The following is a 15,873-nucleotide window of genomic DNA, read 5'->3' as shown; positions in this document are numbered from 1 at the left end:
CCATGAAATAGAACCCAACAACACATTGCATCTGATCTTAAGTCGAAGACGTGGTCCCCTCACTTAAGAATTAATAAATTCAACCCTTGACTTTACACTTATTAGTACTTAATAAATCATGAAACCACCATTCCATCACATTATAACACGAGAGCACCACTCCCCCCTTAAAAATATGGTGCCTCGCACGTAATATAATTCTCCGCGTTCTTCAACACCAAAATTGTTCAACTGAAGTGTATATATAACAAACATAGCAAGCATTAGCTTCAACCATTCAACCCCATTAAAAAAAGAAGCATGGCCAGCCTCAACCCCTACGGCAAGCTGAACGAGGCCGAGCAAGAAAGGCTGGTGGCGCGTCGCAAAACGCGGCGACGCATCACCATCATCGCCCTCTCCAGCATGGTCCTCGTGGCAGTAGTCGTCGCCGCCGCCGTCAGCGTCACTCAAACCCGAGACAACGGAAGCAAGAAGCAGCCAACCATGTCCACCTCCCTCAAGGCCTCCTGCGCCACCACACTCTACCCGGACTCCTGCTACACCAGCCTCTCCCCTCTAATGAAATCCCGCAACGTCACCCCTCAAGATCTCTACAAGCTCTCCCTCCAAGTCTCCATCGACGAGCTCTCCAGGGCCTCCACCACGTTCCTCGAGAACGCGGTGAAGTCCCTCAACATCACCGATAAAAAAGCCCTCGCGGCTATCGACAGCTGCCACGAGCTCTGCTTCCTCGCGCTCGACCACCTCAACGACTCCATCTCCGCCGCCGGCCTCCACGACCTCCGCACGTGGCTGAGCGCCGCCGGGACGTATCAGCAGACCTGCATAGACGAGCTCCACGCCGCCTCCGATCTGCTCAGCTCCCTCGCGGAGGAGCATCTCAGGAACTCCACGGAGTTCACCAGCAACAGCCTGGCCTTCGTCACCGCCGCCGAGGAATCCATCGACGCGCTCGGAGGCATAGGGAGGCGCCGCCTCATGAGCGCCTCCCCTGCGGAGTGGCTGTCTTTTAGAGACCGGAGGCTCCTGCAGACGCCGAGCGAGAAATTGAAATTCGACGCGGTGGTGGCTAAAGACGGGAGCGGGGACCACAAGACGATCGCGGCGGCGCTGAAGAAGGTGCCGGAGAAGAGCAAGAAGAGGTTTGTTATATATGTAAAGAAGGGTGTTTATGTTGAGAATGTGAAGATCGAGAAGAAGATGTGGAATGTTATGATGGTTGGTGATGGAAAGGATGCAACTATTGTTTCCGGTGGCCTCAATTTCGTCGATGGGACTCCCACTTTTCAGACGGCCACCTTTGGTACTTATACGCTGCAGCTTTTAAATTTATGTTCATTTGTCTATTTAAAAAAAATAGTTTGGTTCATTTTAAACTAATTAATTAACATTTTTGATATAGCTGTGACGGGGAAAGGATTCATCGCTCGGGACATGGGGTTCGTAAACACGGCCGGGGCAAACAAGCATCAAGCCGTGGCATTAATGTCGACGGCCGACCAGTCGGTTTTCTATCGCTGCAAAATGGATGCGTACCAAGACACGCTCTACTCGCACTCGAACCGCCAGTTCTACCGCGAATGCGACATCTACGGCACCGTTGACTTCATATTCGGAAACTCGGCGGTTGTGATTCAAAATTGCAACATTATGCCCAAGTTACCCATGAAAGGCCAACAAAACACCCTCACCGCGCAGGGCAAGATCGACCCGAACCAAAACACGGGCATATCCATCCAAAACTGCGTCATTAGGCCCGCGGCCAACCTCTCTGGGGTCAACAACTTCTTAGGCCGGCCGTGGAAAAATTATTCCACGACCGTTTTCTTGCAAAATAAGATGGAGGGCTTCATCGACCCGCAAGGGTGGCTCCCGTGGGTTGGCACCTCGGCCCCCGATACCATCTTCTACGTCGAGTACGGGAATTGGGGGCCGGGGGCGGTCACCAAGAAGAGGGTTAATTGGAAGGGTTTGAAGCTCAATCTTGATGCAAAACAAGTGAACAAGTTTACGGTTGATAAATTTGTCAATCGGGACAAATGGATTAAAGACACAGGTGTTACCTACAAATCGGGACTTTGAGTTTACAAATCATTCATTCTCAACTACATCTTGCTTTGCTCAATTGCTTCATTCTTACACATGGATTTCTTTTCTTTAATTTTCTGTTAACATATACTCCATATGTTTTTTGTTTTTCTCTCCTTTTTTGTTCATTGTACGTTTTTCTCTTCTTTAGTCTGAGACAAGTTCACTAAATAATCCATAATATATGGGCCATATGTTTCTATTGTCATTTGCTTTTCACTACTACGTATACTCCTATAATGAATTATTTGGTTGAATGCATTAACATTTTCTATGAAATTGTAATGCATGCCTAATATATCTTTTAATTTTATTCGTTCCCTTATCTCTTTAGAAAGTTAACTATTCTATTTTCTATTTGCGGGTTAAAATATATATTACTAGTACTTAGCGTAGGGTTTAAATGAACCCTAATTAGATTAAATTAAGGCTAATTATGAATCATTAGATAAAAAATGGATTGTGGAGCTCTAGAGTTTTCGCTTGCAGTAATACAATATAAATAGGGCATTAAGTGGTAAAATAGAATTGATAATTATAATATACACTATAATTCAAAAATTTACACATTTTATTCGCATTACATACAATATACTTAGTTCATTATATGCACTGGACTTAGGGCATTAAAATTAAACTGCTTGCAAATTCAAAAAAAACTCACTTAAACATTACAATTTTTTCGCCATTAAAACATGTAGAACTTAGAGCATTATATACATTGACTTAGGGCATCAAAGTAATGCAATGAAAAGCATTATTGAAGTAGATATATAAATATGCAAAATGCATTTTTGGGTCATTTTTTCATCAAAACATTGCAATTGAGATTTTATTAGAATCCAAGGTAAAATTTTCTTTAATTTGCTATATGATTGTAATAAAATAATTTAAATTAAGAAAATTATATAAAATTTAAGTTGTAGGATTTTTTTATTTTTATTTTTAAGGGTTCTCATTGATTTTCTAATTTAACCTTACTTACTATATAAAATAAATTCTATAAATATAACACATAATGTACGCCCTAATCTAGTTACTCTAGTTTAGCCTTAGTTTTTATATAAAAAAAGTTATAATATGTAATTAATTTTAACCATATTTGGTCAAGAGAAGTTTGGCTATTTCAAACGTGCATCATAATTTTGAGAGAGAAAACTTAAATTTGTGAAGCCGAATTTTACTATAGGGATAAATCAATTTGAAAAGCCACTCATATTTTAAAAAACGAGAATTTGTCGGAATGATGAAGATGAAGAAAAGTGCAAGATAAAAAAAATGTGAGATTAGAGAAATGGTTATGATTAAAATGACAAAAGTGAAAATTGAGAGTCAGATCGATTTCGAAACTATTTTTTTTGGAAAAATGGCCACAAATAGTAACATTTGATTAAAAAAAATGAATAACGGTAAGAAAATAGACATGAAAATTAAAAGTGGAATAAAAAATAAAAAGGATAGAAATAAAAGAAAGATAAAAAAGGAAATTGGTAATTGGGGTTAGTGTGTCCCCAGTCTATTGGGAATTTGATGTGGTTTTAACTACAATCCAAAAGTCTGCTCGACTGTGTTATTCAGACCAATTTAATTTAACCAATTTTGGCCAATTGTTCCAATTTTAGGAAAATCATAAATTTGATCTAAACTAGGTAACTTATTTAAAATAAAATATTAGTACAAAATTTACCGATTAGCTAAGTTAAATTCTACTACTACTACTATTACTACTACTATATTTTGTTTAGAAATAACCTCTACCTAAAATACTCTTCACTCGATTATATGTGGAGTATTATTCATGTTTTGTCGAATAAATTGACCAAATACTAAAAACATAATTTAGTTTATATGTGACTAAGTTTGCTAGGAGATTGATTTCACAAGGGCAAAGACAATATGATCGAGTTAACTATACAGTAGTATTGAAATTATAAAATAAATTATATCAAAATATATATAGATCTAACAACACATGATCGAGTTAAGAGCATCCCCATCCGTGCTCTTGCCAACGAGCATGGATGTGGGCCCGGACCCATTTTTACTCTATGTTCTTAGGCAAGAGCACAACACTCACATCCGTGCTCTTCCGCAAGGACAAGCTTAAGGGTCCCACCATTCTATTATTCAATTTAAATAAAAATATTTTCACAATATTAAAATGCATTAAAATTACCCGGAATACTATTACAAATTATAAAAAAAATAAAAATTACATAATTAAAATTCTAAAAATTAAAAATTACATAATTAAAATCCTAAAAATTAAAAATTACATAATTAAACTCCTAAAAAATAAAAATTACATAATTAAAATCCTAAAAAATAAAAATTACATAATTAAAGGCTAAAAATACCCCCGTGGAAAACTATTCATCCGAAGTTGCTCGGGGGTCATAGTTGCTCGGGGGTCATAGTTGACCTATCGGCCAAATTGAAGTTGGGCCAAACCCCCCACAGTGAGTTGGTGGGGGGTTGAGGTGGCACAAAGGGAGCGGGAGCGGGAGCGGGATTGGGGGCGGATGGAGTCGCGGCGCGACGGCGGTTGGCCGTCGACTTCTTCCTTCCTTGCGGCCGGCGTTGGGAACTACTCGGGCCGGCGTCGGGGCTACCCAAGTTAGCTCCGGCGAGCTGGGTGGACACCTCATCGGAGTCGGCGTCGGATAGGGATACCGACCTCGACCATTTTTCAGATGAGCTAGAGGAGGATGATACGCCTCCCCTATACTTCGGATGCACACGCACCTCCTGCCAAACATTGAGGTACTTGAACGGTTTGTAGTGTTGGGATTGGTAGGTCGCCAACGCGGCACTGATTATGTCGACCTCTCTTCTGCCGCTCCCCGCCGACCGCTCTTCCTGGAGGTAATACCCCTGGAACTTTTGGATTTCTTCGTTGGCTCTGTATATTGCATTGAGCACCATACTCTCGTTGCGCTCGATTGTTCCAACCGGCCGGTTTTGATTGTACCGGCGACAGATGCGCCACCAAAAATGGTCCCCGGATTGGTTCGTGCCAATCTTCGGATCCATCTCCCCCGGAGTGTACGGGGTGCTAACACCACGAGTAGGAACAAGAGTAGTTTGAAAGCCGTCGCTCCCTCCCGCTCTAGGTACGGGTGGTTCGGGTGCCCACCCGTATTGCCCCTCGGGGGCATCTTGGTTGTCCACCGGGTAAGGCCGATAGCCACCCGGAGCTTGCCAACTTCGGGTTTGAGGAGGGGCCGAAAATTCCGTTTCCGGACTAGGAAATGGTTGCGAGCCGAACCATTCGTGATTCCAACCGCGGGAGTCGGAGGGGTGATCGCCGGAGCAGGACATTTTTTTGTTTTAAGAGTGAAAGAAAGATTGAGAATTGTAAGAATGGAAATGAGAGAATTTAGATGAGAATTGTGTAGTGTAGTGTGAAATTTTTTGTGTGGAAGTGAGGGTATTTATAGATGGAAATGTGAATTTTTGGGGAAAAAAATTGAAAAATAAATTAAAAGTGGGAAGAAAACGGATATAATTTTTTGGGAAGTGGGAAAATATTTTTTTTACTTATAATCGGATTTTTTTAATTAAAATCTGATTTTTTTTAAAAAAAAGAAAATTGCCAACGGCATTGCCGTTGGCCAATCAGAGGAGGACACGTCAGCTGCTCGCTAGCACAGACGTGCTCGATGCATCGAGCAGCGCCGTGCCAGCGGCACCCACTGGCACGGACGAACTCCGTCCTTCAACCACTGCGGATGCTCGAAGTATACAGTATTGAAATTGTAAAAACTCATGGTATCAACTATATGCAATACCAACATGCAGCCCAATTGTCGGATCACAAGCAGGGGTCAACACGTGCCGCATGATGAAACCGCCTGTCACTTACTCTTCGTCACAGTCAATACCCGAAATATTTAACTTACATAAAATGTCATAATCATTTTAATTTCGAATTTGAAAACATGTGCTCTGTCATCGTTCCCTCACTTGCCGAAATTTAAAAATCCCTCCTATCATTTCCTCTCACACATTCAACGGTCGAAATTTTCAATGCCCAATTCCCCTAGTTTCTTTTCTCTGGCTTTCACTCTTCATTCCCTGAAATTTTAAATACATCACCATCTTCTCCAGATTAAGTCCTAGAATCTTCATCACTGCAACTGAATTGTTGCGATTGGAAGTATTCTCATCGATTTTGGGTTATTTTTTCTGGTACGCTCTCATATTTAACTTAAACCTCTCTCCATCTCCTTTGTGTGCTTTCTGTTGATTGATTCAATAAAATTCGGTGGTGGAATTTGTTGTTTTCTTCGTATGAAATGAGTTTCTGGGGAGTTTCGATGAACTGAGCTTCTCAATTCTTTTCGGAGATCTGTTGCTTGGTTAATTAGGATAATTCTATGTTACTTCGTTATCACTCGTAATGAACGTCGATATTGGTGGCATGAGAATTTTAGATTGGTAGCTCAATCGATCCATAGACATTGGCATAATTTGATTTGGCATTTGGTATTAGGAGAAGTTTGTTTGTAGTTTGTTGGAACCGCTGTGTATCCTTTTTTTAATTTTTCTCTTAACTTTTGAACTATGTAAGCTGGGCTAGCGTTGGAGGTTCGATAATGTTACGGACGTTCTCCGTAACGAGGCCGGATGGCTAACTTCTTGGAGAGATAAGGTGATCAAACCTTCGACGTGCTCGAAGGAAAGCTCACGAATTGCTGATTTTCGGACGTTCTCCGATGAACAACAATTTGGAAACGAAATATGATATTCTTGTTACTCAAGACAAGTTGTGGAAAATAATATATTCATTGAATGATTAAAACGATAACAACCTAGCCCTATTTATAATACTAGAATACTAGCTTAGGAAACAAGAAACAAATATAAGAAAAGATATGCAAATCCCTAATATATCTAAACTAATAAATAATGGTAGAATACTCATATCAACTCCCCCACGGTTAAAATCCACCTTGTCCTCAAGGTGGGAACCACGAACCAAAGACGAGAGTTGAAAGCACAAGCTTGGCGAGGCGTCTCCTCCTGGATCAAACGCATACCGAATAGTTGGACGTGTCACTTCACCTTCTCCATAAAAAATCATCAAGGTAGGATCAAAACAGTCGTCAAAATTCAGCGCTAAAACGTGAAGCTTGTTAACACGTCCACGAACTCCCAAACACGCCGTGTAATTTCGAGGCGGGACCATCCGTGCATCGATGGCAAGCAATGTCGGTCGCTGAAATATTCTTGCAACATCACTATCACGCAACTCTCCCTTTTCACCCAAACAATTCCCAACAACATCTTGGGATGTCACTCGAGCAACGACAGCCTTCTTCACTTCCTCAATGGAATCAACCTCCTCTACATCGTCTAATAATGCCTCTTCCTCCGTCTCTTTACTCATATCGGGGCTGCACGGTGGGTCAATTTCATCAAAAGATGGAACTTGTTGGTCTTCGAGTCTGCCATCTCTACCTTCCCTAGATCCCCAATTCTCACTAGGCAAGCCACGATCCATGAGTTTCTTTGCTACTGCCTCTAATATGGTGTTCTTTGAATCACAAAGCTCTGCATCTAATATGGAGTCCTCTGAATCACACAGCTCCCCGTCGCCGTCTCGTGTTGGCGAATGCGTGTGAGTAATGACCTCTCCATAGTCGAAGGGTTGATAGTGTTCGGGCAGTGGATAACGAGTTTGGTGGAGGTGGTACGGCCGGCGTCTATCTGGCTGATACGGAGGCGGCGGTGGGTACCTATCCGACTGGTGGTGTTGTGGCCGCCGGTACGTAGGCTGGGTGTAACGTCGATGCTGCTTGTCCCAATCAGCGCCACCACGATCAGGAAGACCGTAAGGTGGTTCCGGATCAGGCCGTTGTGGCGGTCGAAGCTTCCCTAGTCGCCGGTCGTTCGTGTTCATACGCGACTCCAATATGTCCACCCGTCGATCCATACTGTCGAGGCGTGCATTTAATTTGGCAAACCCTAATGTGATTGGGTCGACCGAAGCCTTCCCCGATTGGTCGGGACGACGCGGCTGGCCTATATGCAGCGCCGGCGTCGCTTCCCTCGTCGGCCGTTCCGACGTAGATGGGCCATGGTATGTTGACGGCATGAGTACGGGATGAAAGCACCAGTTGTTACGGACGTTCTCCGTAACGAGGCCGGATGGCTAACTTCTTGGAGAGATAAGGTGATCAAACCTTCGACGTGCTCGAAGGAAAGCTCACGAATTGCTGATTTTCGGACGTTCTCCGATGAACAACAATTTGGAAACGAAATATGATATTCTTGTTACTCAAGACAAGTTGTGGAAAATAATATATTCATTGAATGATTAAAACGATAACAACCTAGCCCTATTTATAATACTAGAATACTAGCTTAGGAAACAAGAAACAAATATAAGAAAAGATATGCAAATCCCTAATATATCTAAACTAATAAATAATGGTAGAATACTCGTATAAAGTTGTTAAGGACTTAATCCCTAACGATCCGATAAAACGGACAATAACGAGATAAAGATAATCCGGCGCCCGTGAGGGTCGGCGGAGATAAAGATCTGGGCGGCTGTGCGCGGGTTCCAACCCGTCGGGCAACGGCTACAGATCAGATTTACGTTCCGGCTGTGCGCGGAGACCTTCCGTCGGGCAGCAGATAGCGTAGGGAATTATGGATTCAAAGCATAACTCGAGGCATTTGGCCAAAATAATATATTTGTTGATGGATGATTAAATATGATAACAAGCTCTCCTATTTATAATACTAGAATACTACCCTAACTTATTGAATAAGAAAACTAAGATATGGAAAAGATTTGCTAAATCCCTATAATATCTAAACTAAATAAATATAATATAGGTTCGTATCAACTCCCCCACGGTTAAAATCCACCTTGTCCTCAAGGTGGGAACCACGAAGCTACGAAGAGTTGAAAGAAGCAGCTTTGGCGATTTATCTCCTCCTGGATCAAATGCCCACCGAATAGTTGGGCGTCTCCCTTCATCATTTCCACCCAAAATCACCAATAGAGAACCGTGTTGGGTATAAGATATGGTGGACACCCCCGCCACATTGTTGTCACGACAATTCAACACTGAAATGAAAAGTTTTGCCACACCTCCATGAATGCTCAAACACGGCGTGTCATTTCCCGGAGGAATCAACCTTGCATCTTTGTCGAACGATGTTGATCGATGATTCATATTTGGATCATCACTGACATTCAAATCCACATTGACACAAGCAATTACGGGCAAATCGGTATAAGCACTATCTCCTTTCTTGCCCCAACAATTTCCAACGACATTTTTGGATGACACTTGAACAACATTGAGTGAGACGATTATCTTCTCCACTTCACCAATAGAACCATCCTCCTCTTTATCTACTAGCAATGTCTCCTCCTTTTCACCAATCTTCTCATCATATACCCCAACGAGCACTTGTGGTGGCTCATTGTCGTTCTTGACAATCCCTTTGTTCTTGATGAACTCTCCAGGGGACTCGTTGTTTGGAACATCAGGAGGAGCGCCATCATTGTGAACATCGGTAATGTCATTGGGAACCTCAACACCGAATACTATCGTGGGAGTATTATCAGTTTTTTCTTCGGCTAAATTCTCATCTTGAATGTTCTTCTCAAACGACCCGTTCAAACTGGCGAGCAAAGCGGCTTGCTCTAACCTATAAATACGTAATTTCTCATTGTAATCGTCTAAGGCCGCTTGTTGGACAGGAGTGAGTGATTGAACCATGAGATTGGGAGTATTGAGTAGACCACACTGCTTCCCCGAATCAATAAACTTGCTGGACTGTTGTGGCCGATGCGTGACGCCGGACCGTGGCGGGGCAACGACAGTCAACGGAGCTGTGCCGTGACTCAGAAATCGGTCGGACCGCGGTGACCGGTATGTAGGCTGCTCGGCGCGGCCATTATGAAGATGTTGGTGTCGCCTCGGATACTCCTCAAGCTTCTCGAAGCGGTGATCTGTGTCGTCGCTCCAAGCCTCGAATTTGTCCAATATGTCCAAAACGCGATCTAGTTTACTGGAAACGGGTTCCTGCCTGTACTTGGGTGGCGGCTGATCATACACCGAGACCTCGTTGAAGGGGCGTTGCCTTGGTGTCTCTCGATAGACAGGTGTGTCCCAACAAGTAGGTCGGCGCTTGGGCGGTGATGGCGAGTACATATCTAGCTCGTAGGATGAAGAATGTTGATATGCAGTGGTCCGACGGGTGCATGGTGGGTCCCAGCAAGTGGGCTGTCTCCGACGGGTGCAGGGTGGGTCCCAGCAAGTGGGCTGTCGGGTGTGGCAGGGGTAAAACGGCTGCACGGGTTGAGGGAAATTGTATTTACGATGGCAATAGCCGGCGTAGTCGTATGACATGTCGACGGACTGAATCGTGGTTGTGGTAGAAATGGTGGTGATGATCGTCTGACTTCGACGCGGCACGCGGGAATCCTTCACGTCGGGCGTTGCAGAAGTAGAGTTGTCCGGCGGCTAGAGCTCGGCGGACAGGCGGGGCTCGACAACCAAAGCAGTTACTGTCGCGGAATGTTTTCCGTCGGGCAGTGGTGTAGCTTTGGTTCGAGATGGTGGGAGGGTGAGCTCACGATGAAAGCACCAGTTGTTAAGGACTTAATCCCTAACGATCCGATAAAACGGACAATAACGAGATAAGGATAATCCGGCGCCCGTGAGGGTCGGCGGAGATAAAGATCTGGGCGGCTGTGCGCGGGTTCCAACCCGTCGGGCAACGGCTACAGATCAGATTTACGTTCCGGCTGTGCGCGGAGACCTTCCGTCGGGCAGCAGATAGCGTAGGGAATTATGGATTCAAAGCATAACTCGAGGCATTTGGCCAAAATAATATATTTGTTGATGGATGATTAAATATGATAACAAGCTCTCCTATTTATAATACTAGAATACTACCCTAACTTATTGAATAAGAAAACTAAGATATGGAAAAGATTTGCTAAATCCCTATAATATCTAAACTAAATAAATATAATATAGGTTCGTATCAGATAACTACTCAAAATGTGATAGTTGGATAGATGATATCATTTTGCCAGTGTTTTATTGGTTGGTTACTATCTGCAGGTGTAGTTCGATTCAAATGTCAGCAGGTGAAAACAAGATGCTTACCCTAACGGAAACAACATGTGGTACTCTTCTGAATGAATTGCAGGTAGATAAACTTATGGTGCTTTACCGATTACATTTTTGACACTTCTTTTTTCCATCTATTCTTTGCCCTATTATTTTCTTGTTCATATAATAGAAATGAATTGTTACTATTGTTCGTGTGCCATCTTCCTTATTTCTGTCAGATAATATGGGAGGAGGTTGGGGAATCTGTTACTGAAAAAGACAGAATGTTGCTTGAGCTAGAACGAGAATGTTTAGAGGTGTACAGGAGAAAAGTAGATCAGGCAAACAAGTGTAGGACTCAACTGAGGCAAGCAATTGCTGATGCTGAGGCCGAGCTTGCTGCCATCTGCTCTTCCATAGGTGAGCCTCCCGTACACATAAGACAGGTAAGCTTATAGATGTGTCTGTTTTCTATTAAGTAGTGATGTGTTTCTTATTTAGTGTACCAACTCAAAATTGATTTCGTATACAAGTGAAGAGACTAATCATTGTTCAGTGATGATAATTTTTTAATCCATACGAAAGTTTTAAAAAGTTGGAAGGCGTTTATTGACACAAAAGCACATCGCATTTGAAGCAAAGTTTTCGTGGTAGGGAGATTATATAATGCTGAAAACTCATAGGACAATGGGGTCAAATATGATTTGACAACTTAGCTGCTAAAGAAAGATCTTTGATTCATCAAAAGAGTTACAATTTTCTTCTTTTACCTTAATGGATGATCTTTCTTCATATAGTCTGATCAAAGCACTGGAAGCTTGAAAGCTGAGCTGAGAGCAATACTTCCACAAATGGAAGGGATGAGAAAGAGGAAATCTGATAGGAAAAAACAATTTATAGAGGTGAATGGTGAGATACAGAGTATCAAGAATGAAATATATGGTGGATGTTATGCTTCGAAGGATGTGGCAGTGAATGAAACTGATTTATCATTGAGAAAGCTTGAAGAATTGCATATTGAACTGCAGGAACTCCAAAATGAAAAGGTAGACTCATGAAACTACCATATAATTTTAAAAGATTTTTTCATGTTTCCTGACATTCTCCCTAGATGCAATGAGAATGTCTGAAGCAGGTTCTAGAGCACCTAAGTTTTATTTACACTGATTGCTCGGTGCTTGGTTTGGATTTTCTCAAGATATGAAACTTATCATATTCTTATCTTCCCATTGTTCTGTGACGCCCTGGATTGCTTGCAGTGTGAACGTCTGAAGCATTTTCACGAGCACCTGAATTATTTGTACTTGGGCTGCTCAGTGCTTGGTTTGGATTTTAAGCAAACTGTCAGTGAGATTCATCCAAGTCTAGGGGAACCTGAAGGTTCAAAAGACATCAGCAATGGTACCATTGAACAATTGAGGACTGCTATACAAAGAATGCAGGAGGTTAAAATACAGAGAATGCAGCAGGTATATCATGATCTATTAGGATTTTCTTTAATAGTCTATAATTTCCCAGTAAGTTAGCGAGTTGTTAACTGCAAAATGCTATTCAGTTACGAGATCTAGCATCTTCATTACTCGAGCTTTGGAACTTGATGGATACACCAATTGAAGAGCAACAGAATTTTCAGAAAGTTACCTGTAATATAGCTGCTTCAGAAGATGAAATAACAGAGCCTGGCATGCTTTCTGCCGACTTTATCAATTATGTGAGTCAAAGATTTTTGTTTGTGAGATATGTTCTTTCAGACTACGTGTTACATCTTGCTTGAATTTGGAAGTTGAAGTTTCCAACATGCAAACTGGTTTTAAAATCTCCACAAAAATCTATCATTCAGGTCAAGGCTGAGGTTTCACGTCTGGAGGAGCTAAAAGTAAGCAAAATGAAGGAGCTTGTTTTGAAAAAGAGGGGAGAGCTTGAAGATATTTGTAGGAAAACACATTTGATTCCAGACTCAGATAATCCAGTAGATTTGGCTATAGAAGCTGTTGAATCTGGTACTATGTCTTAAACTTAACAATAATTTTTTCCTTCAGTTCTTCTTTCTCATTAAGAGGAGCCGTTGAATCTATCTTTTCTGATCAATAACAGGAGCCATTGATGCCTCTTGTGTTCTGGAACAAATTGAGCTCCAAATATCTAATGTTAGAGAAGAGGCTCTAAATAGGAAAGACATTCTTGAAAGGGTTGAGAAGTGGATGGCTGCATGTGATGAGGAGAGCTGGCTTGAGGAGTATAATAGGGTAGACTCCTGTAGAACATCCTATTGATTACTTCTTGAGTTCTAATGTTTGATTGCTTATAATGGCTCCCCTTATCTTTTTTAGGATGACAATCGCTATAGTGCTGTGAGAGGTGCCCATCTTATTCTGAAACGTGCTGAAAAAGCTCGTGTTCTAGCCAACAAACTACCTGGTATGGTCGGAATTTTGTTGGGGACTATTATAGTTGATTGGTGAATCACTTTGAAATATATTCATATACGAGACTTTGACATTTCTTTGGTCGTTTATATAGCAATGGTGGAGACATTGGCTTCAAAGATTACTGCATGGGAAAAAGAGAACGGAGTGTATTTTACCTATGATGGTGTAAGTGCTAGCATAGCAACATGAACATTTGTTTCTTAATACTTTGAGATTAAGCAAACATTATTTTCATTCATCTCTTCTATGTCTAGGTTCGCCTGCTTTCTATGCTTGAAGACTACATGACATTGCGGCAAGAAAAAGAATTAGAGCGCAAAAGGCAGAGGGTATAGAGCTTTTCTATTGATAATAACTAAAACTGTGATGGTGGTTATGATTCGTTCTCTTTCTCTAGCCCTTGTTACATCTCTGTATATGTATTATTTGCTATAACAACAGGACCAGAAGAAACTTCACGGGCAGTTACTTACTGAGCAGGAGGCTCTTTATGGTTCCAAACCAAGTCCTATGAAGAACCAGAGTGCAAAAAAAGGCGCTAGATTGTCATGTGGTGGTGCTGCGACCAGCAGAAGGCTTTCTCTTGGTGGAAATATGCTGCAGACTCCTAAGCATGATATGCCTCTTCCAGCAAAGGCTACTCCTGTTACTCGCAACGCCAAAAAGAGTGAACATATAACTAATGACTCTCTTAAGGAGGACGGATTTCAAACTCTCTCTACTGGTAAATTTTTTTCTGATTGCCTGGTTATTTGTTTCTCTGCTATTCAAGTGTTTAGCCACAAGTTGCCATGGTTTGTACAGACAGAAAAGATTTTATTTGACTCTTGTTACTACTACTGATACAGAATTGCAAAATTTATATTAGTTTGAGAAATGGTGTCTAATATATACTACTAGTTTGAGACATATCTGTCTATGTATTATTTGCTATAACCACGTGTCTTGCTTCAAATTTCTTATTGAGTTTCCCGTGTCTTGATTTCAGGGAGGAGAGGTTTGGACTTGGCTGGTCTTCCTGCAAGCCAGCACTCTGTCAACTTGCTAAATGGTCGAGAAATAGAGTCATCCATGACACGAAAGCCTTTCTCTCCCTTTTCTTCCACAGACTCATCAAGGTCGAATGCCACAAATATTTTAGGTGACCTAAACCAGAAACATAATGACTTGATGCCAAAGATGCTCACAAGTAACAACAGCACACCATTCAGCACTCCTTCTAAGCTAATTTCAGCAGCCGAAGTAGAGAACAGAATGCCTCAAGCGATGGCAACCTCAGTACCGTCGACACCCTCAGCATTGCCCATCCCAATGCATCTGGCTATGACGCCAATGCAGAAGCCCCTACCATCGGCAACACTGCAGATGGCCATCACACCGGCTAAGTCGGTCAATGAGGAGATAGAGTACTCGTTTGAGGAGAAGAGAGCCGGATTTGTGCTGCCTAGATCACATCTAGTGAACTTGATGCAAGTATTATAAGTTTGAGCTTTTGCAAAGTGCTACCATTCTGTATTCATTTTTTATATCTTACTATGATAACATTCAATTCCTTCTCGTGTATTGTACATAGTCCGCGAAAAAGTAGACATGGACTAAGATCTTTAAATGCTCTTCAACGTTCTAAACTTTGATGGTAAATGGTTTATTGAATCTATTAGTAGATTCATTATGCTTTTTCCATCTTATAAGGCTGTATGAATCATTCATAATTCATTTCTTTAGGGAGTAACGTTTTTGTTTTGACAGTTTCTAGTTTCCAGTTAGAGATTTGCATTTGACTAAGCAGATGAGATACTTTTGGTTTATAACATATCTATGATATTGGTATCTTGTTTGGTCAAAAGGAGTGATTTTGGTGAAAAACACACTAAACATGAGCTGGGAACTTATATGGAGTAATAAAGCAAAAAATACAGTGACATTAACTGTTAATTATCCCTAAAATCAAGGGTAGGAATTTCGTAATAAGTTTTTTTTTTTTTTTAGGAATTTCGTAATAAGTTGGTCGACTTTTATTTACCTAAAAAGACAAAGAACAAGGTCAGAGTTGAAAGTTGAATGGCTCCAACGTTAACTTTACAGCTTTAAATAATTAAACACTCATTTTTAAATTCAAAATATTTATCATTTTCGCAAAATTACCTTTATTTTATATTCAAATTCATTAACTTTGTTATTTTTTTAAATGTCACTTATTAAATTTCCAAGACGGACCTGAAACCATTTTCTCAACCATAATTAATACTTTGAATTTTGCAATT

The 15,873-nt window shown here is 41.4% G+C and overlaps 2 protein-coding genes across 3 annotated transcripts; both read left to right on the top strand.

Moving 5' to 3' along the window:
* The first annotated feature begins 300 nt into the window (after positions 1–300).
* Positions 301–2,085, top strand: LOC121744217 (probable pectinesterase/pectinesterase inhibitor 46). Its single transcript, XM_042137701.1, has 2 exons — positions 301–1,306; positions 1,406–2,085. The coding sequence occupies exons 1-2, from the start codon at positions 301–303 to the stop codon at positions 2,083–2,085; spliced, it is 1,686 nt and encodes a 561-aa protein (XP_041993635.1).
* A 4,007-nt stretch (positions 2,086–6,092) lies between these two features.
* LOC121743727 (65-kDa microtubule-associated protein 3-like) lies at positions 6,093–15,288 on the top strand. Of its 2 annotated transcripts, XM_042137075.1 has the most exons (13): positions 6,093–6,282; positions 11,190–11,277; positions 11,420–11,626; positions 11,978–12,226; positions 12,440–12,649; positions 12,736–12,891; positions 13,021–13,180; positions 13,275–13,426; positions 13,511–13,598; positions 13,701–13,774; positions 13,864–13,938; positions 14,051–14,333; positions 14,598–15,288. In XM_042137075.1, exons 2-13 carry the CDS (start codon positions 11,206–11,208, stop codon positions 15,089–15,091), a joined length of 2,220 nt encoding a protein of 739 aa, XP_041993009.1. In that variant the 5' UTR covers positions 6,093–6,282; positions 11,190–11,205; the 3' UTR covers positions 15,092–15,288. The 2 variants fall into 2 exon arrangements, with proteins under 2 accessions (XP_041993009.1, XP_041993010.1); XM_042137076.1 differs by lacking the exon at positions 6,093–6,282 and having other exon boundaries at positions 11,146–11,277.
* Positions 15,289–15,873: the final 585 nt, after the last annotated feature.

Source organism: Salvia splendens, chromosome 8 (assembly GCF_004379255.2).
Source record: "Salvia splendens isolate huo1 chromosome 8, SspV2, whole genome shotgun sequence".
Taxonomy (NCBI): Eukaryota; Viridiplantae; Streptophyta; class Magnoliopsida; order Lamiales; family Lamiaceae; genus Salvia; species Salvia splendens.
The sequence above is the reverse complement of the archived record's forward strand: the minus strand, read 5'-3'. Positions and strand labels throughout refer to the sequence as shown.

Bases quoted from the DNA above. Each gene is read 5' to 3' on its own strand.
- LOC121744217 (XM_042137701.1), top strand. From the start codon at position 301: ATGGCCAGCCTCAACCCCTACGGCAAGCTGAACGAGGCCGAGCAAGAA. The intron at 1,307-1,405 runs GTACTTATACGC...TTTTTGATATAG, and splicing joins TTTTCAGACGGCCACCTTTG to CTGTGACGGGGAAAGGATTC.
- LOC121743727 (XM_042137075.1), top strand. From the start codon at position 11,206: ATGTCAGCAGGTGAAAACAAGATGCTTACCCTAACGGAAACAACATGT. The intron at 13,181-13,274 runs GTACTATGTCTT...GATCAATAACAG, and splicing joins TATAGAAGCTGTTGAATCTG to GAGCCATTGATGCCTCTTGT. The intron at 13,775-13,863 runs GTAAGTGCTAGC...TTCTATGTCTAG, and splicing joins TGTATTTTACCTATGATGGT to GTTCGCCTGCTTTCTATGCT.